The sequence below is a fragment of the Capricornis sumatraensis genome, chromosome 1 (genome assembly GCF_032405125.1).
Source record: "Capricornis sumatraensis isolate serow.1 chromosome 1, serow.2, whole genome shotgun sequence".
In the NCBI taxonomy this organism is placed as follows: Eukaryota; Metazoa; Chordata; class Mammalia; order Artiodactyla; family Bovidae; genus Capricornis; species Capricornis sumatraensis.
Window position 1 is genome coordinate 186,769,246 of NC_091069.1, and position 23,365 is coordinate 186,792,610.

Here is a 23,365-nt window from a genome sequence, read left to right on the forward strand (position 1 = left end):
CCCACAAAGAGAGTAGACCTGCGGGATTCGAGGCCCCGTACTCACCTCCCCAACCACCCTGGAGGGTCGGCTCTCGGAGCCCTCCCTGTCCCCAGCCGCTGAGCACGCGGGTTCGCGGCCCCAGCGTCTCCTCCAGAAGGCCATGCTCAAGTTCCCTTGCCGGCAGCCTCGAGTCGGAGGGGTGCGCGAGAGCAGGGTGGAGCTTTACTTACACCACCGCATTCATTCCCATCCCACCTACAGCGTACCCGAAAATCTGCGTGTCTCATCAGTTTGGACACTGCAGACTAGGAGGACACGGCTCCCTTAAGGCTGGGCGCGCGGCGGACCGGAAGTGACGTGACGTGCGGCGTATTCCCGCCCTGCCCTTCGCCGCCCTTCGGTGGCGGGAACTCAGGCTGCTTGCTGAAGGCGGCAGCTGTTAAGTGTCCCCGCTCTGCGGCTCGGGGCTTCCTGGGCCTAAGAGTCTCAGCTTGCGGGACGAAGCTAAGACTTCGTGACCACCTCGCCCTTTCCCTGTCCCGGAAATCTCAGGAACGAGCCGGCGGCGTCCTCGCTCTCGATACGAGCGACTGAAAGGCCCAGGCACTGCCGGGGAACACACGCGGGGAACCGGGAAGAACAGGTGACCAGCCGGAGGAATTGCGAGGATTACCTTCGCCTTTCTCCACTCGCGCCTTCGATGCCCCTGTGATGTCTTCCACCCCTTGCGCGCCCCTTGGTGTACGGGTAGCTCAGTCTTATCATCCTTCAGAGCCCTGCTTTGGGCGATATTACAGCCTGTGGCAGGGATGGACAAATCCAACAACGTTAAAAACCTTAGTTTACAGATATTAACAGTCTATTTTATTCATTGATTATATACCCCTATGGTAAGCACAGAGGTATGTATTTGCACAGTTCTTTTGACTCAGTTGCCTTATGAAATGGGCCTTTAGATTCTTTTACAGAAGGGGAAACTGGATCTGATAAATGGTAATTCAGTCATCAAATCTTATAGAGCATCTATCCTGTGCCAGGCCTTGGAAGCACAACAGTGAAAAAAAATTGCACTTCCAAAAAATTAAATAAAATTGCCACTAATGCTGGGGATTTTCAGGCAAACTATCCCTAAAGACAGCCTTGTGCTGCTTGGGTGAATGTTTACTTGAACGTTAATACTTATCTTCTGGGTGAGATTTTGAATTTTTTAAACTCCTCATGCTTTTTTGCATTGTTTCGATTTCTTCAAATGAGCATGCAATCAAGAGAAACAGCTATTTACATTTTAACATCAGTGTCTCCTCTCCCCCAGTTCCCTCCCCACAAAAGCTTCTGAAGACAAGCACAGGCTCTGCCAGTAAAATAGGCTCTTAAGTGGAGCTCTAGGCCCATGAGAAGCAGAGGGTTTTCATTTGTGGTCCCGGTACTCCTAATTTTTGAGTCCATTCTAGGGTCTGAGCTAGAGCTAGGCCGATGACTGTTGAGACCCCTATACAGTCTGGCCATTAATGCCATCGTACTTAACAAAAAGTTAGAAGTCCTTTTTTCTATAACTCCCTCACTATAAGTAGATTTTAAGTTCCTTTAGCACTTTGGCCTGTTTATGTCCCACTAGTCCTCAGTAGAATGCATTCAGATGCTAGGTCACGGAGTGATGTCCTTCGGGTAGTAGTTATTGAACGTCTATACGGGGTTAAGTGTGCTTTCAGGCTATACTTCCTCATAATGGTTTCAGAAGAGCTTTTCCCTTTCTGTCTTAGACCTGGTCAGGGTGAAGTAACCATGCAGGCATTTCTAAAAGGCACATCTATCAGCACTAAACCACCGCCGACTAAGGATCGAGGAGTAACTGCCGCTGCCAGAAGTAGTGGAGAGAACAAGAAAGCCAAACCTGTTCCGTGGGTGGAAAAATAGTAAGAACACGTGTTTTTGTTGAAATAATAAATTACCTCTCAGACCAGTTTTGAGTCACTTTTTCTTTTTAACTTAAGAGGAGGATGATTTGCCTTGCTTATGAAGTGAAGCCGCTCAGTTGTGTCCTACTCTTTGTGACCCCATGGACTGTAGCCTACCAGACTCCTCCATCCATGGGATTTTCCAGGCAAGAATACTGGAGGGGGTTGCCATTTCCTTCTCTAGGAGATCTTCCGGACCCAGGGATCGAACCCGGGTCTCCCACATTGTAGGCAGGCGCTTTACCATCTGAGCCACCAGGGAAATCCTTGCCTTGCTTAAGTGTTGCCAGTTAGGACTTCCGTAGTGGTCCAGTGGCTCAGACTCTGTGCTCCCAATGCAGAGGGCCCAGGTTCTATCCCTGGTGGGGGAACTAGATCCTACATGCCGCAACTAAGAGTTCACATGCCAAAGCAAAAATCAAAGATCCTGTATGCTGCAGCTAAGACCTGGCTCAGCCAAATAAACGAATAACATTTTTCAAAAAATAATCATCTTTAAAAGAAAATCACCCAATTGTATAAGTCATAGAACCTTGGAACTGAAATGTACCTTAGAATACTCTAGCTCAATTCACTTATTTTCTGCATGAATTACAGCCTTCTCTGTAACTGAGGTCTGTGATTTTGCGGGCTGAGATACAGCAGTGAAGAACACAAAGTTTCGATAAGCTGACCAAAAGCTCTTAGGAGTTTTGCTTAAGTCCACATAATCTGTTCCTCTTTTCATTACTAGTAACTGTAAATTGTTGAGTTTTTGTTTGTACATTTTTGACAAAAACAACACTGATGGGGCTGTTAAATTTCAGTCAGTTAAGTGATATTATAACAAGTAGTTGTAACCTCTAGTGTACCCTCAGTTGTTACCAAAGAATTGCAGATTACTTATAAGCCAAGTAAGGCCTTCATAAGTTTTGTTTGGCATCAGTAATGGTTTTAAAAATGGGAAATTTCACATAAAAGTCTAGAATCTTTTTATTAAATAAATTACACAAAGGTTAAAATCTAGATTTTCAGCTTCTCAGATTAGGCAGCACTGTATCCAGGTTCTGACCTGAAAACATTTAAGTGGAATACTACTCATTCTGGAAAGGTCGTATCTTCCTCACTTCACCATAGTCCCTACTAGCGTCTCTTGTCTTAAACTTGCATTTTTCACTCTTGTTATCTGCCTGGACTCTGCAGGTATTTGAATACGAAACCCTGGTTTATAATACATACTGGTTTTCTAAGATAGAAATTCTGTCTGGGGTTGGCCTGATTACTTAGAAAAGTATAGAGAAGAGCTTTTGATTAGTTAACTAAGCACAAAGCCTAACCTTAGTGTTGGATAACTTAGCTTAACATCATTAGTTATGTAAAACAGAAGTTACTCTTCATATTGATTAACCTTGTTATTTTGTTAGTGCCCAAGTGAATAGGTATGTGAATAGGTATGTGTTTTTTGTGCACTTAGGTGATAAAAGAAATTGGTTTTAACCAATTAACAACACAGTAACATATGTAACTGTATTAACCATAATTGTTACCTATTTTGAGGTTGCTAAATAGGTCTCTCTTTTCAGTTTAGGTGCATGTTGTCAAAACATGTTAACTTACTAGGCAAGTGTTCACTTTACGTTTTGAACTGGTTGGCATTTGTGATGTTATAAAATAAAATCCTATTGCATAATTTTTGTAAGCACAACAGATGCAAACAATGCATCTGGAAGAGTGAAGAGTCACTTCATTTCATTCCTCAGTGTGTATTTGCCTGAACTGAATGCAGATGGGGTTTCCATTTCCAGTTATGAAAGTTTCTCATTTCGTTACTGATATGAGAGAATTATCATTGGTATTTTAACAAAAGGAAAGACTTCTTTGGCTACTGTAATATACTAAATTTAAGTTTTTTTCCCCCCCGCCCACAGTCGCCCAAAATGTGTGGATGAAGTTGCTTTCCAGGAAGAAGTGGTTGCAGTCCTTAAAAAGTCTTTAGAAGGAGCTGATGTGAGTAGCATATGCTATCTGGAGTCCTAAAGTCATTGGGAGATGTAAGAATTCATGCACCGTCTTCCTTCCTTTATAGCCTCCAGTCCCTTTTAAATACTATTCTGTATATACACGGTAGGCCCTATATTACTGTTTGTACAGTGGAGGAGTAGTTCAACAAATACTTGTTGAGCATCTCTTCTATCCTATGGTGGCATTGTTATAGGGTACACAAGTGAAAATCATTAAGCAAGATAGACTGGGTCCCTTTGCTCGTGAGCTTTCATTTCGGTAGGGAGAGAGAATAAACATATAAGCACAATAAATGAGAGAATTATAGATAATGATAGCTACCATCCTAAAGGAAATCAACCCTGAATATTCATTGGAAGGACTGATGCTGAAACTGAAGCTCCAATATTTTGGCCATCTGATGTGAAGAGCCTCATTGGAAAAGACCCTGATGCTTGGAAAGATTGAGGGCAGGAGGAGAAGGGAGTGACAGAGGACGAGATGGTCGGATGGCATCATTGACTCAATGGACATGAGTTTGAGCAAACTCCAGGAGACAGTGAAGGACAGGAAAGTTTGGCGTGCTACAGTCCATAGGGTTGCAAAGAGTCAAAAACTACTTAGCAACTGAACAACAACAATAGATACTATGAAGAAGAGTCAAAGATTCTTTGAAAGTATGATTGCTCACCTAATTTTAGGATTTGAACTCTCAACACAATACCAAAAAGAGTGTTCTATTTACAGCATCATGTCACCTGCTGTGATATATAGGATAAAATGTCCTTGAGTGAGTTGCATTTTTTTATTACTTCAGAGACAAGATAAGCCCATGTGAAAAATTAGCAGTTTAAAATTGTATAAGGCAAAGTGTTATAAGAGCTTAGTGGAGGAAGGGAAACAGTTGCAGATGACAGTAGGATGTGGTTTTTGCTTTATTCCGAAAATTTTCTTCCTTCCTCTCAACCTGGCTGTTTTGAATTAGAGATTCTTTGGATTTTGATGCCATTGTTCTCTTCCTAGAATTACAGTGCAACAGTATATATTTTGAAAGAAGTTATATCTATAAAACTGTTGAATCTTCTTCATAGTATTTGTCTTAATTTGACCCACGTACCTTTAGCTTTTAATTTTATAATGGCATACAATTTAAATTGCATGCTAATATTTACACAGATTGCAGGACATGATGTTTTTTAATTGCTATGATTCATCAACTCCTTAAAAAACTGAAGTGGGATTATGATCCAGTTCTTGACTTTATGGCATGTAATTTACAAGGCTGAATTAAGAACTTTCTTCTTTAACCACTTGTTTAATAATTTGTTTCTTTTCAGATTTAAGTTTTTTGAAACTTAGACTTGAAGTAATTTTTTTAATTCTAGAGAGTAAAGGAAATTAAAATGGATAACCTGTATAGCACAGGGAATTCTGCTTACTGTTATATGGCAGCCTGGATGGAAGGGGAGTTTGGGAGAGAATGGATAGTTGTATATGTATGATTGACTCCCTTACCTGTCCATCTGAAACTGTCACAACATTGTTAATCAGCTATATTCCAATACAAACAATTTTTTTTAAGAGTAAAGCAAAATAATTCATTCCTTTATTTACACTAAAGAATATTAAAGTAGAATTATGAGACTTCTTTTCAGAAATCAACTTTTAGAACTGATATTGCATGTACAGTCCTTGAATGCTCTATATGTAAATGTTATCAGACTATTACATAATGTAAAACTTAATAATTTTATTGTATTTTAAAGAATTTAAAGTATTGTATGTAGTAGTTGACTGGATGAATCATTACAACTACTGAAGTAGTTGGAGCCAAGTGAAAATGAAGTCTTAAAAATGAAGATGGCTGGCAGGTTTTGTTTTTGTTTTTAAATAGTGAATCTCAGTTTGTATCTTAAACTGTATGTTACCAGTTTAACAGTAATAGTTTTTTAATATATTTATGTATTGGTTTATTTTCTTGGCACATACTGAGTACTGCAGGAGATGCTAAGAACATAGATGTGAGTAGAGCAAATAAGATTCTATTCAAGCTTTCAATATAGTGAGGTGAACGGGTATTTTAAGTTAAACCCAACAGCTAAATAAATAACAATAAATAATTGCAAATTACATCAAGTGCAACAGAGACCAATGGGAGAATAACAGAGGAGACCCTCTTTAGATTGGGCGGTCAGGGAAGGCGTCTGACTTGTCGCGTGGGAGGAGTTGATAAACAGAAGAATGGAGTCAGACTTCAGCTCATGGGGAAGTATACGTGCAGGCCAGAAAGTGCTTAGCTGTTGGAGGCCATTGTGAGTTGGAATCTAGAAGGAGAGAGAGGTGGTGAGAGAATCATGGACATCCTTGTAGGTTATAGTAAGCAAGTTGACTTGGGGATGTGTTTTGCTTTTCTCAGTAGAGTATGAACATGGTGAATAGCTTTAAGTAGCAAGTAGCGTGGCATCTGATTTGAGTGAGGAGTGAATGGATGGGAAGAGGGAGGAGGGGCAGGAGTGGAAGCAAATAAACCTTCACTGCTTAGCTTCCTATGTGCAGTGATTGCCATGCATGAAAGGACACACTGAAGAGTGTAGTTTCACAGACAAAGACAAATACCATATGATACAGCTTATGTACAGAAATTTTTAAAAAAAGATACAAATGAGCTTATCTAAAATAGAGAGCCAACAAGGACTACTTTTACTGTATAGCACAGGGAACTCTGCTTAATACTCAACCTAAATGGGGAAAGAATCTGAAAAAAAGATACATGCCTATATATATAACTGAATCACTGTGCTGTACACCTGAAACTCCCAATTATATTCCAATATAAAATCAAAAAAAATTTTCTTAAGTATACAGTTTCATAACAGTACTTATTAGAATTTAGTTCATTTGTTAATCTGTACCACAGATCAGTTGACTGATGAGCCAAGCCAGCTAGATTTAAGGTTTGAAAGAACTAGTTATTTAATCTCATCCTGTCTTCTACTGATGAAATCTGTGCAGGCATCCCTACAGGCAGGGTACATAGTCATGATGTGGACTACTGTGTGACAATAGGTGCTTTTTTTTTTTTGCTGTTTCTATTCTTGGAACTTTAGCTCATGGAAAGCCCCAGTATGCCATTTTCATTCCTTTTTCCTTGATATTGGCCAAATCCAATTTGGTCAGTGTCCCTTTTGAAGCAACTGACATCTTTATAAAATCTTGCCCAGTCATGAGTTCAGATGTGAGATAAGGAACAGACAGAGAAGCTCTGGATTTCGTTCAGAAATAAAAGGTTTTAAATTCCAGCTTTGAAAATCCCACCTAAGTATTAGATTAGATATAGAACAATTGTAAGTATTAATTCAGTTTAAGATACTAGAAAGACATCTTGGAGAAAAATTATAGTGTTTGTGAAAAAGCAGGATTTAGTATGGTTATTACTGTAATACCAGTTATATTAAGAAACCTTTGTTTTCAGACGTATATGCCTTATTAAGGAAGTCATTGTACTCTTCCATAGACATTTTCAGTCATTTTTAACCTGTGTGTATCAGAATATAATTTTTTAAAACATAAAATCTTAACTTCTGCAGCTCCCTAATCTCTTATTTTATGGGCCACCTGGAACTGGAAAAACATCAACTATTTTGGCAGCAGCTAGAGAACTCTTCGGGTAAGTTGAAACCTCTCTTTTTAAGACTTGACACTAAGAATCTCTAGTACTGCTTTTCTTTCTCTAAAACTTTGCATTTGGTTTTTCTGTGAGTTTGTTGTTGGGTTGATTTTTGTTCTGAATTTTTTTCTTAATAATCCAGTGGACTGTTTTCAGTTCCTCCCCTCCAGTAAATTAGCTTGCCTATACCTTTTGTAACCTTTATTCTGAAACTTGTTCAAATGTTTGAATGTACCACAAGGAGCCTTGTGATTTTTTTTCACCACTTTAAAACTCGTCGTCATTTTGGAGACTAGAGGATCCTGTCTGCAGTCATGCTTATAGTTTCATCACTCTTAATGGTCATGTTCACGTCTCTGTCATAGAATTTGCTATTTTGATGCTACTGATGTGGACCACCCCTTCCTGAGTTCTTTCTTGCTCTGGACTTCCCAGGGCCTACCTCCAGAGTGGCTGGCCAGCTCCATGCCCTCAAGTATCCTGAGTGTAAGCAGAGTGTCATAGTTGATGCAGTATGATTCCAGGTACAGCAGAAAATCTCTGTGAGCCACCTTCTTAGAGTCCTCTTCCTAGACTGACTGTGTTTGGCTTAGCCAGCTGTTGTAGTAATGGGGCCCGGAGCCCTTTATCTAAAGTTAAAAGATACATTTCAGCCCCTGTCTGGTATCCATGCAAAATGCACCAACATAACAGCATCTGTCTTTAAATTTATCCAGGATTTTAATATCAGGCATATGGCCTAAGGGTACATTTGAAATCCTACACATGAAAATAATTAGATGCCTCTGAAACCACCAAATACGTAAGGATAATTAGTTCTGTTGAGATGTCAAGGAAGACAAAAGGGGAAGCTGCTCTGAACCTAGTATTTTGACAGAATATTTGTTTTCTCAAGAAAATTTTAAAGGAGCTTTTTTGATTAATTCTACAATTCCAATCCAGACTGAACCATCCTTAGCAATGCAGTCATAAAGAAGTTGTTAAGTATAGTTTACTATTAGTTGTTCTAGAGTTAAATTAGTCCAAATTATATAACTTGTAGAAAGGACTTAATTGTAAATCCCACATATAATAGTATATGTGGTTTTAAAATAGAAAATACATGTTCACAGCTTTCTAGATATTTATGCCCATAGAAAAATGCAGAGGATGTCATGCTATTTAGGAAAAAGAGAGACTAAATTCCTACTCCTGTTCTCTGTATGTGTGTGTGTGTGTGTATATATATATATATATACACACACATAGAAAAATAACTAGAAGGAAGTAAAACAAAGGTTTAGCAGGGTATGCCAGGTGTTTTTTTCTTTTAAATTCTCAGATTTTCCTACGAAGAGCTACTTTTAATAATTTTTTTAAAAGAACTAAAAAATAAATAAACTTCATATTTTGATCCAGTAGTTTTCCTTATAGCAAGATACTTTTTGGAAAGAATTCAAAATATGCTACATTGCACCATCATTTTAAATTGTAACATATTTAAAACTAAATGTTTAGCAATAGAAGGATGTTACCAGTCTTAGGTTAGAAAGTCATAGCTATTAAAATGGTTTTTACAGTGTTTATCATGACATGGCAAGATGTTTATGAACAGTACAAAGTGGAAAATTGATTCAAAATTTAGCACATTATGTGGTATCATCTACCTTTTTTTTTTTTTAATGTATCAGAAAAAACCCAGAATGTGTATGACTTTGCAAAAGAGAAAATACAGGACTGTGTGCCTTATATCCATGTTGTTAACTAGGTGTATTTTAAACTATTGAAAAATGTACAGATGTTAAAATATGGTTTAAACCTGATTTACTTATATGCTCTATGATGTTTCTCTCTTTTTTTATTTTGACATAGGCCTGAACTTTTTCGATTAAGAGTTCTTGAGTTAAATGCATCTGATGAACGTGGAATACAAGTAGTTAGAGAGAAAGTTAAGAATTTTGCCCAATTAACTGTGTCAGGAAGCCGTTCAGAGTAAGTAAGCTCACCTTCCCTTTTTTATACCATGTCTTTGTATTTGTTTAAAATACATTTGTTTAAAATACATTTCTGCCAAAATTTCAACTTTTTTCATATTAGATCATATTTTTATCTGAATTATTTAAAATTAGAAATGACCTTTCCATTATTAACTAATTTTAAGTTATTTAGCCATCAGGGGTTTTTAGTTGATATTTTGTCTAAGGAGTATTCGTTAGTCAAATACGGTTTGGTGGTACACTCAAAATAAAAATCCTGATTTTTAATAATAATTCAATAGGGATGTTTAGTCAACTGTGTATACTCCTTAGGTGACAAAGTTCAAAGGTTAAGTTTTTGGTACCTGGCATATATTTAATTTTATATGAGGGCACACTTGGGAATTTGTAGAAAGTAAATGACAGTTTTTGATATCTACCTTGGATTGACTATATATATATATATATATATCATATACTTGATAAGGGACTTAGGTCAAGAATAAAGAATTCTTACAACTCAGTAATAAAAAGACAACCCAATTTAAAAATGGGCAAAGGATGTGAATAGACATTACTCCAAGGAAGATGTTGCTATTGTTGAGTTGCTAAGTCATGTCCAACTCTTTTGAAACCCCATGGACTGTAGCCCACCAGGCTCCTCTATCCATGAGGTTTCCCAGGTAAGAATATTGGAGTGGATTGCCATTTCCTCCTCCAGGGTATCTTCCCAACCCAGGGATTGAACCCGAGTCTTCTGCATTAGCCAACGGGTTCTTTACCACTGAGCCACCAAGGAAGCCCAAGGATGATAAACAAAATAGTCAATAAGCATATTTCAACATGCTCATCAACATCATGAGCCATTAGAGAAATGCAAATCAAACCCATGTTGAAATACCATTTACACCCATTTAGAATGGCTATATGGAGAAGGCAATGGCAACCCACTCCAGTACTCTTGCCTGGAAAATCCCATGGACAGAGGAGCCTGGTAGGCTGCAGTCCGTGGGGTCACGAAGAGTTGGACACAACAGAGCGATTTCACTTTCACTTTTTACTTTCATGCATTGGAGAAGGAAATGGCAACCCACTCCAGTGTTCTTGCCTGGAGAATCCCAGGGATGGCAGAGCCTGGTGGGCTGCCATCTTTGGGGTCACACAGAGTTGGACACAACTGAAGTGACTTAGCAGCAGCAGCAGCAGCAGAATGACTATAATCAAAAAGACAGAAAAAACTGGTATTACCAAGGATGTGGAGAAATCAGAACTCTTAAACATTGCTGGTTGTAATGTAAAATGGCACAGCCACTTTGAAAACAGTTGGCAGTTCCTCTAAAAGTTAAATATGACCCAGCAATTCCAGCCCTACAATATATACTGACAGGATATGAAAATATATACACATGTACACAAATGTTTATAGCTGCAGCTTTTATAATAGTCAGAACATGGAAAAAAGCCAATATCCATCAACTAAAGAGTGGACGAATGATAGTATGTTCATCCATTTGGCAATAAAAGGAATTGAAATAATGAGATACAACATGGTTGAACCTTAAAAACATTAAGCGAAAGAAGCCAGTCACAAAAGACAGCATATTATGTTGACAATATATGATTCCATTTGTGTTGTGTCCAGAATAGGCAAACCTGTGGGAACAGAAGGTAGAGATTCCTGATTGCCTATGGCTGGGAAAGTTGGGAAAGAAATGACTCCTAATGGACACAGGGTTTCCTTTTAGAGTGATGAGAACATTCTAAAGTAGATTGTGATAATGATGTATGAATTAACTCCTGTGTATTTCTCTGAATCAGTGGAAAGCCATGTCCTCCTTTTAAAATTGTGATTCTGGATGAAGCAGATTCTATGACCTCAGCTGCTCAGGCAGCTTTAAGGCGTACCATGGAGAAAGAGTCTAAAACCACCCGATTCTGTCTCATCTGTAACTATGTCAGCCGGTATGTGCATTGCCCTAAAGATAAAGATACCAGGGATAGCCCCAAACAGAGAAAAAAAAGTTTCAAGGTTACCCTTAGTTTCCCCTTCATCAAATCTTGATTTGTTCGTAATAAAGTTCTTTGAGGGAGTTTTTGTAGACAATGACTTATTTTTTCCCAATATTTTACAGAATAATTGAACCTCTGACCTCTAGATGTTCTAAATTCCGCTTTAAACCTCTGTCAGATAAAATTCAGCAGCAGCGGTTACTAGACATCGCTGATAAAGAACACGTCAAAATTAGCAATGAGGTAATTACTGTTACAGCTACTGTAAATTAGTAATGCCTTTGATGAATGCCTATGAAGAGGCCCTTTCTGAAAGAGTCAATTTTGTATTGCTTCAATTTCTGATGCCAGTTGCTCAGGCAAAGTTAAATGAACAACTGGAATGTACAGGTTCAGCCTTTCTGTTGCTATTAGAAATTTATTATGTCAATATTGCAGACTCAAAGCTGAGGCAGATTTCATACATAGACTACAGATTCAACAGCAAACCTCTGTATAGTCATTACTAATTATTATGTGCAAGAATTAGGTATGATGCAATTCTGGTAATGATAGTATACACCCTTCATTCATTGCAACAGAATTTAACCATAATTTATGTAATCAAGGCTGTCTCCATGAATCCTGCCACTGCAGAATTGACATTCTTTATTAAATTCATCCTTAATTGGCCATTACAGGTTAAGAACAACTTTTTTCTCTTTAGGGAATAGCTTATCTTGTTAAAGTGTCAGAAGGAGACTTAAGAAAAGCCATTACATTTCTTCAAAGTGCTACTCGACTAACTGGTGGAAAGGAAGTCACAGAAAAAGTGATCACAGATATTGCTGGGGTAAGAGCACTGGGTATCCTGAAATTCTTTTAGTTGACTTTTTTGTGATTTAAATTTACTTCAGCAAATAGAGTGCTTATTATGTGCTATCTATTCAAGCTGCTTTAACAAATGCCATAGGCTGGTTTATAAACAGAATTCTCAGTTCTAAAGGCTGGGAATTAAAGATCAAGTGCCCACAGATCCAGTGCTGAGGATACTTCCTAGTTCAGACCTGTTCATACCTCCCTGCATCCTTCTATGATAAAGGAATATTTTGTAAGGGCATAAATTCAATTTGCGAGGGCTGCACTCATGACTGACTAATCACCTCCCAGTGGTGTCACCTCCAAATACTATCGTGTTTAGTCTGTAGCTTATAGTAGTAGCTGGGGAATCAGATTCCAGGCAGGGATGTGGCAGTTGAAGGGTGGGTCCTATCCAAGGGATAAGTGACTAAAGGAATTCTCTTGTGCCAAACCCTTGTCTTCAGATAGTCCTTTCCAAACTTAGCTCAACCAATCAACGAGCCTCTGTATTGACATCTTGGAGAAAGGATTTTTGTCAATGCCTGATCTTTATGCATTGGCATGCATAATCAAGGCTGGACCTACCTATCTGGACTGCAAAACATGTGCTGCCTGAAGCATTTAACAGGGAGTGGGCACAAGACTGGTACAGAAGTTAACTGTCTTCACCCAAAAACTAATTCTTTTAGGTAGTACCAGCTAAGACAATTGATGGAGTATTTGCTGCCTGTCAGAGTGGCTCTTTCGACAAACTAGAAGCTGTGGTAAAGGTAAAGTGACTTTACTAGCCTCAGGGAAGGGTGAAGGGATAAGAATGCTAAAATATGTACGTTTTGGTTATAGGACTTAATAAATGAGGGCCATGCAGCAACTCAACTTGTAAATCAACTCCATGATGTGGTGGTAGAAAATGATAACCTTTCTGATAAACAGAAGTCTATTGTTACAGAAAAACTTGCTGTAAGTAGCCATTTTCTACATCTCAGCACAACATACACACACCTACAAAAGGACAGTTTTACTATGTTTCATTTTTCTTACAGGAAGTTGATAAATGCTTAGCAGACGGCGCTGATGAACATCTGCAGCTGATCAGCCTCTGTGCTACTGTGATGCAGCAGTTAACTCAGAATTGCTAAAACTATCTTCAGTGTGTGTTTCATAAACAATTTATAATAAAATAACCAAAGCACCTTTAAAGTGAATATACAATTTATTTAACATTCAAACTTCATTAAGACATGTGCAATATGGCAATTTTACTGGGGGTTTAACCCTACCTAGGATGATTGCTTGCTGGGGTTTAGCAACAGGGTCCAGTTCACACTTAACACTAATTAAATACTTTATTGAATAAATATAATACCAAACAAAATGCATTCAAATGCTAAAAAAAAATCAATTTTAAAGGCCTTTCTATTCAGGCTAATGACAAACACAATAAAGGCAGATATGCTAGTTTAACATAATTGGCTGATTTTATACAGCACTTATATCTTTTAGTCCACAAGTATATTATTAAATGATAGAGAACATCTAATACAACCATTTCTACAGAACTAGGAAATAAATTTCTAAGAAAGAAAGATTTTACAGACCCCATCTTTTATACCCACCCCAACAGTCTAACTCTAAAGAGGATAAAGCCAATGACTTTCCTCACAAGAGCTCACGACTAATGTCGCTTTGCTATCAAAATCTGTATTTCTGATCCGTTATGAGCATTGAGACAAGATTCAAATATTCCCAAAGAAGCACAATGCACGTTGTGATCGCCTATTCAGCAACAGCGAGCACTGCATTCAAAACTATCTCATCCCAGGAATTAAATAAGGTCGGCCACATTCATTGGCATTTCCTCCACTGTAGTATTGTAGAAAGTCTCAATGTCACGAAGAATCCTCTTGTCTTCTTCAGTAACAAAGTTTATAGCCACACCTTTCCTCCCAAATCGACCCCCTCTGCCAATTCTGTGTGAGGAAAAGAAATCAGTCATTAGAATATATTCCTTCTCACATGCTGCATAACTACTGAACATGATGATCCACTTGTTAACCATCAGCTGCTGTTTACTTATCAAGGTTATAGTTCGTGCTTCTAATTGGAGCACTAGCTGCTCATCAATATCTAGAGAAAAAAAATCTTCCTCTGCAGTTAGTGCCAAAAGGATTCAAGGCTTGTCTGGCTGCAAAATGAGATTTCATCAGGTGTTTTGAGCATTACTTTTTTTTAAAGCAGATGACAGTATTGTGTTTGGGGTAGTGAATTTAAAGCCCATACCAAAGTGGGCCAGCCAAGAGCAGATGTCGGCCTGGGACAGATGTAAAACACCAGGGATAAAACAAAGAAGTTATGTAATCCATTTCGACGCTCTTCTGGAACTGTAAACTGCAAATACAAATGCTTGAAGGTTAACTATTGTCTAAAACTTGACAACTTTTTCCAGTGGGAAAACAAGTATTTGGTATGGTAACCCAAACTTATCACTGCTTTTTTGCTCAGTTTCACACGTTGTAACTCAAATTACTCAAACGTGTTTACCTCCAAAACATCTCTAACCTTCCTGATAGAAACCAGACAATACAAACCACCTAACAGGCTAATATACAAAATGCCTTAGCTGGAGCATGTTAAAATATCAAATAATCATGACAAAAAAAAAAAAAACAAGTATAAATACCGACTCGCTCTTTATTCAAACAGTGTGCTGTTTCGCTTATGATTCCACGTCCTAAATTACGTCAACGCCGTTTCTGAGTGCCATCTCGTCATCAACTGCTGCTATCGACTCCTGTATTTTTTAAAAAGTCTTTTTTTACATCATATAACAAAGTACAATTCAATTTACTTAGGGATAAAGCCACTATAACTAAACCAGGGACTGCTCAAATTGCTACCAGACAACACCAAGAAAATCCCAACTATAGAGGAATCACCAAGAAATCACATGGACACAAGAGCATCACTAAAAATAAAGCTCAAAAATAAGACCAACAGATCTAAAACAACCTAATCTGTATGTAGAGTCCACGATTTGGGCAACATTCACAACTGTTTTCCCACTGTGCACAATCTTCCCAAGTACAGTTTTGATTATATCCTACCAAGATACTACGCCTTAATACTTAATTCCCTGATTTGAAGTTACCTTTCAGACAATTTAGTCAGTAGAAAAGCAATGAGTTACACCAATATATTACTAAGTCAAGATGCCACCTACTCACCTGTGAATGTAATTTTCACGATTGGTAGGAAGATCATAGTTTATAACCAATGACACTTGTTGCACATCAATTCCACGAGCCTGAAATACAGTGATAATGATGTTCAAATTCTGTGTAATATAGGGGCTCCCCTAGTGGCTCAGCAGTAAAAATCTGCCTGCAGTGAATGAAGGAGATGTGTGTTCAATTCCTGAGGTCTCCCGGGGAAGGAAATGGCAACCCACTCCTATATTCTTGCTAGGGAAATCCCATGGGCAGACAAGCCTGGTGGGCTACAGTCGGTGTGATGTAGGCCACAAAATAGTAATGAACTATACTAAGTGGTATAGCTCACTGTGGAGCATGGCCTTCTTTATTCTCCCAAATAGCCTGAAGTTGGTAAAGGCCATTAAAAAACCTTCCCCCAATAACAAACTTTTGGTGGATTAAAAAGAGCATTAAGAGTCTTACCAACAAGTCAGTAGTGATCAAAACACGGCTTGACCCTGATCGAAATTCCCTCATGATAACATCTCTTTCTTTCTGGTCCATGTCACCATGCTGCAAAGTAACAAACCTATTAATTCAAGAATCACCAATCAAATCAGTAACTTAAACTTTATCAACATGTATGAGACCAAGCGTCCCTGGCTGCTACTGGAGCATAGCAGACAGGTATAGTAAAGAAACAACTTTATTTTTAGCAGGGGGAACGACAACACAGCACTTAGCAGCTATATTGTAGTCTAAATCCTGCTTTAGTGAAAGCAGAGGCTTCAATTACCATTACTAGGTTAGAATACCTCTTACCAGGGCAGAAACTGTGAAGTCCCTGGCATGCATTTTCTCTGTGAGCCAGTCCACCTTGCGCCTTGTATTGAGAAAAATAACAGCCTGTGTAATTGTCAGTGTCTCGTACAAGTCACAAAGTGTATCCAACTTCCATTCCTACAAGATTTCAAAGAGAAAGTAACAGTCACGAGCTTTCCAGCTTACATTATTTAAAAACTCATTTATTAGATTGGTCTAAAGACATATTGCACCAAATCTTAAGACAAAGGACACTGGACATTAAGAAAGAGGTCCATCCCAGTCTTTACAATCTAGTGCAGTTCCTCTTCTTCTTGTTTAATACTCTGCTAGCATTATTACAAAAACCAAGGTTATCTTGGTTTCTGTAATTTTAGCACAGTGCTTATACAAGAAGGTAAAAACCTAACTTTTAACAATTAGAAAAATTACCTCTCTTTCAACATTAATATAAAACTGCTTGATTCCTTCAAGGGTCAATTCTTCCTTCTTCACCAAAATTCGAATTGGATCTCTCATGAATTTTTTGGTCACTTCCAACACATCCGTTGGCATTGTGGCAGAAAGCAACACCACCTTAAAAAGATATGTTGTCACGCGTAGTTAGCACAACTTCCACAATACTCAAGGGAAAACATTTTGAAGTCAAGCACCTCTGAACATGGAATTATGCCAGACAGAAATAAGTTATGCATCAGTTGCTATTAAGTAGGGGGAATGACACAGAACACTTCAACTGTAATAGTGCCAGTGTTTAATCTCCAGCAATTTTAGGAGACTGAAACAAAGCTCACCTGAATACTAGTATTTAATTTTTGGAAAATCTCATAGATTTGATCCTTAAACCCTCGGCTCAGCATTTCATCTGCTTCATCCAAAACGAACATTTTGATCCATTTTGGAGCTGTTAAAAAATAAGAGTCATGCCATCATATCTGAATTCTCAGGCATACTATTTGCTTTATTATAGTAAAAACTTTACTCATCAGCAATACTTACAGAGATATCTTCTGTTTAACATATCAAACACTCTCCCTGGTGTTCCAACAACAATATGTGGTGCTTCAGCCTGCAGTTTTTGCATTTCATTTCTAACATTTGTTCCACCAATGCAGGCATGACAAGTTGCTCCCATATAATCTCCAAGTGCCAGAATTACCTTTTGGATCTGAAAGCCAAAAGCCTTAATTATTATCCTGCAGAGTTACAGGCTTGTGACTAAACTTCCAAAGCGTAATGGCAAATATCTGGTCCGCAAATAGCTTTAATGCATGCACAGCACTTAACTACTTCCAAGCTTAAAATGCAGACCAATCTAACTACCTCAAAATAAACTGTGAAAACATCTTGTGCCTCATCCAACTTTGAATCCTAATGCCCCAGGTTATCAGCTAGAGAACAAAAAATACTTCCTGCACTATCCTTTACTGTGTAGCAAAGTGTAAGTAGTGATAAAAAAAAGTAGCAGATTTAGCTGAAGTTACTATTTATCCCTGAAGAATACTGCGACTTAATAATCTTAGCCTTAATAAAGCCTACAGGTATATTAGCAAGGCTTTACTTCAAAGCCAATAGAGCAGTGAGCTTTGAAAACGCAGCATGCAACAGATGTATCACAAACTACTGAGACTGTCAAAGAACATGTCACTGCAGTTTTCATGTTGCACAACTGCATTCAAACTAAAAATGAAAACGGGTCTAGTCCACTCTGAACAGAAATCTTCAGTTTCTCAATCTGTTACACAACCCTGCAAACCATACCTGTACACCCAATTCCTGTCTAGCTTTCAACAAAACTCCCTGCATGCATGGACAGTCAAAAGGAGGGCTCTATAGGACAAGTTTATACTAAGCTTTAAATTCTCACAGTTGTGAAACCTGAAACCTATGCAACACGCAAGCAGTTTTTTTCATCTACACTATCAATACCTGTTGAGCCAGTTCTCTGGTGGGGGCCAATACTAGTGCTTGGGTCTCCTTGAACTCAATCTCCAACTGTTGCAGGATGGAAATAGCAAATGTGGCTGTCTTGCCAGTACCTGACTGAGCTTGAGCAATCACATCATACCCTAAAAAAAGTAGGATACATATTTACCGATCCCACATCAAACCGTTACTTCTAGTTCACACCATGTATTCCATTTGGAACATAAATTATGCCCAAACAATAAAAGTGATCAGCAATGAGTATTCTCTTCATTTCAGGTCAGTCCCGAAAGATGATTGCCATCATTTCACTTTAAGGAATACAAATAAGTGCTAGTTTCCCAAAAGGTAATTTTCCCATATTAGAGGGGAAAAGATCCAGGTCTATGTTGAACAGTTAACTCATTTTTAAGAAGCGTCAACACGTTCTTTTACCTTTAATACATGGAATAATAGCTCTCTGCTGAATAGCTGATGGCTTCTCAAAACCATAAGCATAGATACCCCGAAGAAGAGACTCCTTTAAGTTCATATCATCAAAGTTATCAACAATCTCATTCCAGTTGCTCTGAAAGTTAAAAAAAAATAAAGGAATAAATGGGATGAACCAACCCACCTTTCGAACGTTCCAAATTCCACATCTATTTCTTACCTCGATGACACCATCGGGGTCCATTCCCTCTGGGCCGCCATGTTCTCTGCTGACAAAAATAACTGCAGTTAGAGAACATCCCTTCCCCATAACTGCACATTCAGAGGGATAAAAGCCCTTTTATAACCGGTCTGACCCGGTCGCCCTCCCCGGCACGTGTAAACTTTCCAAACGAGAGACGATGGTGCCGTAGGGCACAAGGCGTACTGCGCGCCCAAAGGTTAGGGACCAGGGACGCCCGGAAACCCTACGGACGCAGGCCCTGCCCCCCAGTCCCGAGCGCCGGGCGCTCCCCTCTCCGCCACGGACCATCTCGCGAGAGCTCCACGCGCCGAGCTCCGCCCCTAACACTGCGCAAGCCGGGGTGATTGACGCGGGCCGAGGCCCGGCAAGGCCTTACCAACGGTTCGCCGGGAACGTGTGGCCGACCCGGCCCGGCCTCTAGCCGCCGCCGTCCTACCCCTACCCAAACCTATCGTCTAGCGCTCCCAAACCGCGCGGCTGGCCGCGAATAAAGCTTAGGGGCCCAGTTACACTGTACCGACTGCGGACTGCGCCACGGCTTCCACTAAACGCCGGGCTCCGCAGAGGCAGGGGAAACGGCCGCGATTTCAAGGCGTATTTGGGAACACACACTCTTTTATCACCCAGTTTTCATACTTACCCCACAACCTAGGCCCTACCCACCATGGAAGCTTCTCGAAGGACACTGGGGTACTGTACCCCAAGGCAATGCCTAAAACCCAGAACTCCCTGCCTCCTGACCACCTATTACAGTCTCCACCGGCGCCTTAGGACCTATACCACAGAGCACGACCGAGGAAGCGCCATACCTGTTATAATCCGCGGAGCCACCAGACATGATCCGAAGAACCACTCAGTGCCGGACTGAAAAGACAGCCGGGCCGCGCCACCCGTTTTTTATAGGCTCGCGGCCGGAACCCGTTTTCTGCGGAGGAATTTTCCTTCGCGCTTCGGAAGCCACAAAATTGAGACCCTAAAGTGCTTATCTCAGAAAATATCCTAAGCAAATCGGTGTTAAAGCCCAAATTAGGTTATTGGCCGATATTACAGGGCTGCTGAGAATCCCAGGACCCTGGGGAAGGTTGGAACTCTTTGCTCTGCGGCGGAAGAATATTGCAGCAAACGGTGGGACGACCGCGTTCCCGGCCCGCCCTGTTCCTACGGGGTTTCCGCATCCCCCAAGCAGAGGCAGCTGGGGCGCTGGACAGGACCGAGAGACGGAAACCTGGGGCGCCCGGCGCTCTGGGCTCCCCCGGCTTCCCCTCCGGTTAGTGGGGCCAAGCTCGCCAATCCCGCGGCGCTCCGTGCCGGAGGGGCAGGCAAGTCTATACGCTGCACTGGAGGGGACTCGGGTTATTCCGCCTGTTCCCACCGCTACCTAACTTGAAGATGAAGAGCCTCCTGGCCTTTCGCGGGAGCATTTAACATCCTGCAGACCTTGACTATGTGAAATTACTGCTTCGGAAAATGTCGGCTACCCAACATGTCCTGGAAGGTCCCGTTTACCGTGTATCGTGCAGGGCGAGAAGAAATAGTATGCTCTGCACATATCTCTCGGGTAGCCACCTCCATTCTTCTCATGTTGCCGCTGGTCTTTTCTCATTCTCTCTTTAATACAATGCTTATAATGTTTTAACAGGCTTGAGAAATGGCAGATAAAATTGTGAACTTTTGAAAATATAGGGGTAAATATTCCTTGAAACGCAAGCATTTAAATGGATACTTCCCCGTCAGGTACAGCTCCATGCTGCTTTGGAATTACATAGGTTTTGGTTCTGGTCTTTTTTTTTTTTTTTTTCCCCTAAAGATTTTTTGAATTGTAACTGCTTGTATATAATGAATGTTGATTTATTGAGACTGAAAGCAATATAATCCTTGCTGCTTAATTAAGCTCCATGATTCGTAAAGCTCCAGAGGTTTTCCAACTGTAGCCCTAACCCAGACTCGTTAATAAAAACAAACAGAATAGTATGTTTAGTCATCTAACTTTAAAATACCGTCCCACTCATACCGCAAGATAGCACGAATACTCCAGAAAATATTTTCTCATTAATTCAGAAGGACGGCCTAAAGTATGATAACTAGAGAAAATGACTCAACTTTCTATATTTGTTTATTATATTCAACAGAGTTGGTTCTAAATACCAGTTTTTAAATTATTTTTTACAAAATTATCATGCTGGAAATTCTGACAAAAAGTTATACCCAGATGACAAAGTGTACTTGGCCCTCCATCCAGGGATTTTGCTCCCAATCCATCCCTTTATAATGTTCAAATCCAGATTTGAAATAATGCCAGACATTTTCTGAGAATGGAGGTCAGAGGTCCTTGTTGGCTCATCCAAAACCTACTAAAAATCTCCTGGGATCCAGGAAACTGAAGAAAATACTTAATTAGAAATGTGGCCAACAGTTAAGTCTCACTTGAGTCTTTGGTGAATCAGTCAACCATGGGGGAAATCACTCAACAATTAACACCTAATTGTTGAGTGATTTCCTTAGGTTTAGCACTACTGTTACATGCTGTGGAGGATTTCCAGGGTATTTTAACAGGAAATAATCAAGGACTAAAACTCTGGTTTTAGGTCACAGTTGCTCAAGGGGTTTCAAGGTAAGAAAGCTCCTTAATCTAAAATTCAGCAAGAATCTAGACTAACATGCCCTGCAAGTCTCAAATGTATCTCAAATAAATGCTGTGTTTACTACATTTTCAAGTGCTTACTCAATAACATTGATAAGTAAAACATGAGATAAAGACCCAAACAAAACAGACACTTTAACAAAGTTTTGCACATCAACACAGAGCATACAGTTAAACTTTTTACTTACCCGAGATCTAAAAAATTAGATGGCCGTCTCTAAGTCAACTACAAACTGCTTCTTTGCTAAGCGGGAACATAGGAGGCTATTTATACTGCAAATATACTAAAACTGGGCTTCTATCCCTTTGTGAGCCACAATTGTAAATCTGTCTAGCAATTATAAGTCAATGTTCAGCAGAGGAATCAAGGAATTAGTATAGATTTGTCAGTATGACATGAAAAAACAGTAACAAAACATTAAAAGAGTATGCTTTATGTTGGGTGATGTAACCCTATAGAAAGGACCCAGTATTCTCATGATTCAGCGACATTCAACAACAACTACATTGTGTGCCTTCTTGCCAATCTAACATTGGTTTAAGGCCTCAGCTGATTTTTAAGCAACAGCTATGCATTTAAAGGAATGTCTTGGTAAACTGTTGATACACAAAAGTTTGTTAAGGTGTGTTTGGATCTTTTGGGCTGGCTTCTCTGGTGGCTCAGGTGGTAAAGCATCTGCCTACAATACAGGAGAGTTGGGTTTGATCCCTGGGTCAGTAGGATCCCTTGGAGAAGGGAATGGCTACCCACTCCAGTATTCTTGCCTGGAGAAGTCCATGGACAGAGGAGCAGGCTATCCAGGGGGGTCACAAAGAATCAGGCATAACTGAATAACTTTCACTTTGGATCTTTAGTTCATTTATTACTTATTAATGTCGTGTATTATTTAGTAAACACAAGATAATACATCCATCTATAAGTGTTTAGGAAGAATTGCCTTGAACTGAACAGGAACAGTGCCTCTTTATTATTCGGTTACTGGAGGAAATTAAGAGGCTAGATTCTGCTTGAACGGCAGCAATGTCCACTGAAGCAATTTGGACAGTGGCACTCCCTGCCGCTTTCTTCACAATAACTTATTTTCCTTTGCTGCTTGGCTTGTGGGATCTTAGTTCCGCAACCATAGATTGAACCTGGGCTTTTGGCACTGAAATTACTGAGTCCTAACCACAGGAACACCAGGGAATTGCCCTTCACAATGACTTTTAAAACATCTATGTGAAGATAGGTAAAGATATTAATAGAGTTGAAAAAATGGAAAAAATTGAGGAGGACCATGGAATGGGGTGTTGAACAAGGACAAGTTTATACTCATTAATCCAAGGTTATTAAGTTCTATTGTGTAATCAAGATATGGAGGTTTTTCTAGCTCTACCCTTATAAAAACTGAAATAAAGATACATTGTTGTACTTGAAATCAATACATCTTAAACCATGGTATGGGTAAAAATCAATAGGAAGAGCTCTCTGAAATGCAGATTATGTGCGACTCCATCCTCCCAACCCAGATCCAGTGATCTAATCTGAGGTGGGGCCAGCTTTTTATTTTGGAAAATTCTAAACCTAAGGAAGAGTTGCAAGAAAATGCAACAAATGCCAAATGTTTCACACACCAATTGTTAACAGTTCACTACATTTGTTTTCTCTCATATTTATCCGTGACTTTTTCTTAACTTCTGAAAGTCACAAACGTAGTGACTCTTCAGTCCTAATGCTTCA

General features: G+C 39.5%; 2 protein-coding genes and 4 non-coding genes across 9 annotated transcripts; 1 reads left to right on the forward strand and 5 right to left on the reverse strand.

The window, feature by feature from the left end:
* Positions 1-401: 401 nt before the first annotated feature.
* Positions 402-13,552, forward strand: RFC4 (replication factor C subunit 4). The gene is made up of 11 exons (XM_068977416.1): positions 402-625; positions 1,743-1,895; positions 3,845-3,923; positions 7,505-7,584; positions 9,436-9,555; positions 11,358-11,501; positions 11,672-11,792; positions 12,256-12,381; positions 13,079-13,159; positions 13,233-13,349; positions 13,433-13,552. Exons 2-11 carry the CDS (start codon positions 1,765-1,767, stop codon positions 13,526-13,528), a joined length of 1,095 nt encoding a protein of 364 aa, XP_068833517.1. The 5' UTR covers positions 402-625; positions 1,743-1,764; the 3' UTR covers positions 13,529-13,552.
* A 65-nt stretch (positions 13,553-13,617) lies between these two features.
* On the reverse strand, positions 13,618-19,852 carry EIF4A2 (eukaryotic translation initiation factor 4A2). Of its 4 annotated transcripts, none has more exons than XR_011145791.1 (12): positions 19,814-19,850; positions 18,981-19,029; positions 18,764-18,896; positions 18,332-18,471; positions 17,402-17,570; positions 17,197-17,306; positions 16,835-16,978; positions 16,403-16,540; positions 16,064-16,153; positions 15,614-15,693; positions 15,074-15,180; positions 14,233-14,359 (listed from the first exon to the last, which is right to left on the reverse strand). XR_011145791.1 is itself a non-coding variant. In XM_068984716.1 (11 exons), the coding sequence occupies exons 1-11, from the start codon at positions 19,840-19,842 to the stop codon at positions 14,215-14,217; spliced, it is 1,224 nt and encodes a 407-aa protein (XP_068840817.1). In that variant the 5' UTR covers positions 19,843-19,852; the 3' UTR covers positions 13,618-14,214. The 4 variants fall into 4 exon arrangements, 2 of the variants coding, with proteins under 2 accessions (XP_068840817.1, XP_068840810.1); XR_011145790.1 differs by having other exon boundaries at positions 15,070-15,180; XM_068984716.1 differs by lacking the exon at positions 15,074-15,180 and having other exon boundaries at positions 13,618-14,359; positions 18,981-19,026; positions 19,814-19,852.
* Positions 15,899-16,037, reverse strand: LOC138093900 (small nucleolar RNA SNORA4). Its single transcript, XR_011146170.1, has one exon. It is a non-coding gene; the product is annotated as a small nucleolar RNA SNORA4 (small nucleolar RNA).
* LOC138093761 (small nucleolar RNA SNORA63) lies at positions 16,220-16,351 on the reverse strand. The gene has a single exon (XR_011146147.1). It is a non-coding gene; the product is annotated as a small nucleolar RNA SNORA63 (small nucleolar RNA).
* On the reverse strand, positions 16,625-16,801 carry LOC138094081 (small nucleolar RNA SNORA81). The gene has a single exon (XR_011146199.1). It is a non-coding gene; the product is annotated as a small nucleolar RNA SNORA81 (small nucleolar RNA).
* Positions 18,574-18,642, reverse strand: LOC138094097 (small nucleolar RNA SNORD2). Its single transcript, XR_011146202.1, has one exon. It is a non-coding gene; the product is annotated as a small nucleolar RNA SNORD2 (small nucleolar RNA).
* Positions 19,853-23,365: the final 3,513 nt, after the last annotated feature.

Bases quoted from the DNA above. Each gene is read 5' to 3' on its own strand.
- RFC4 (XM_068977416.1), top strand. From the start codon at position 1,765: ATGCAGGCATTTCTAAAAGGCACATCTATCAGCACTAAACCACCGCCG. The intron at 7,585-9,435 runs GTAAGTTGAAAC...ATTTTGACATAG, and splicing joins GCAGCTAGAGAACTCTTCGG to GCCTGAACTTTTTCGATTAA. The intron at 13,350-13,432 runs GTAAGTAGCCAT...TTTTTCTTACAG, and splicing joins TTGTTACAGAAAAACTTGCT to GAAGTTGATAAATGCTTAGC.
- EIF4A2 (XM_068984709.1), bottom strand. From the start codon at position 19,842: ATGTCTGGTGGCTCCGCGGATTATAACAG. The intron at 17,571-18,331 runs GTATTGATAGTG...TTTGGCTTTCAG, and splicing joins CCAGAGAACTGGCTCAACAG to ATCCAAAAGGTAATTCTGGC. The intron at 14,360-15,613 runs GTGAGTAGGTGG...TTCCTCACACAG, and splicing joins CGTGAAAATTACATTCACAG to AATTGGCAGAGGGGGTCGAT.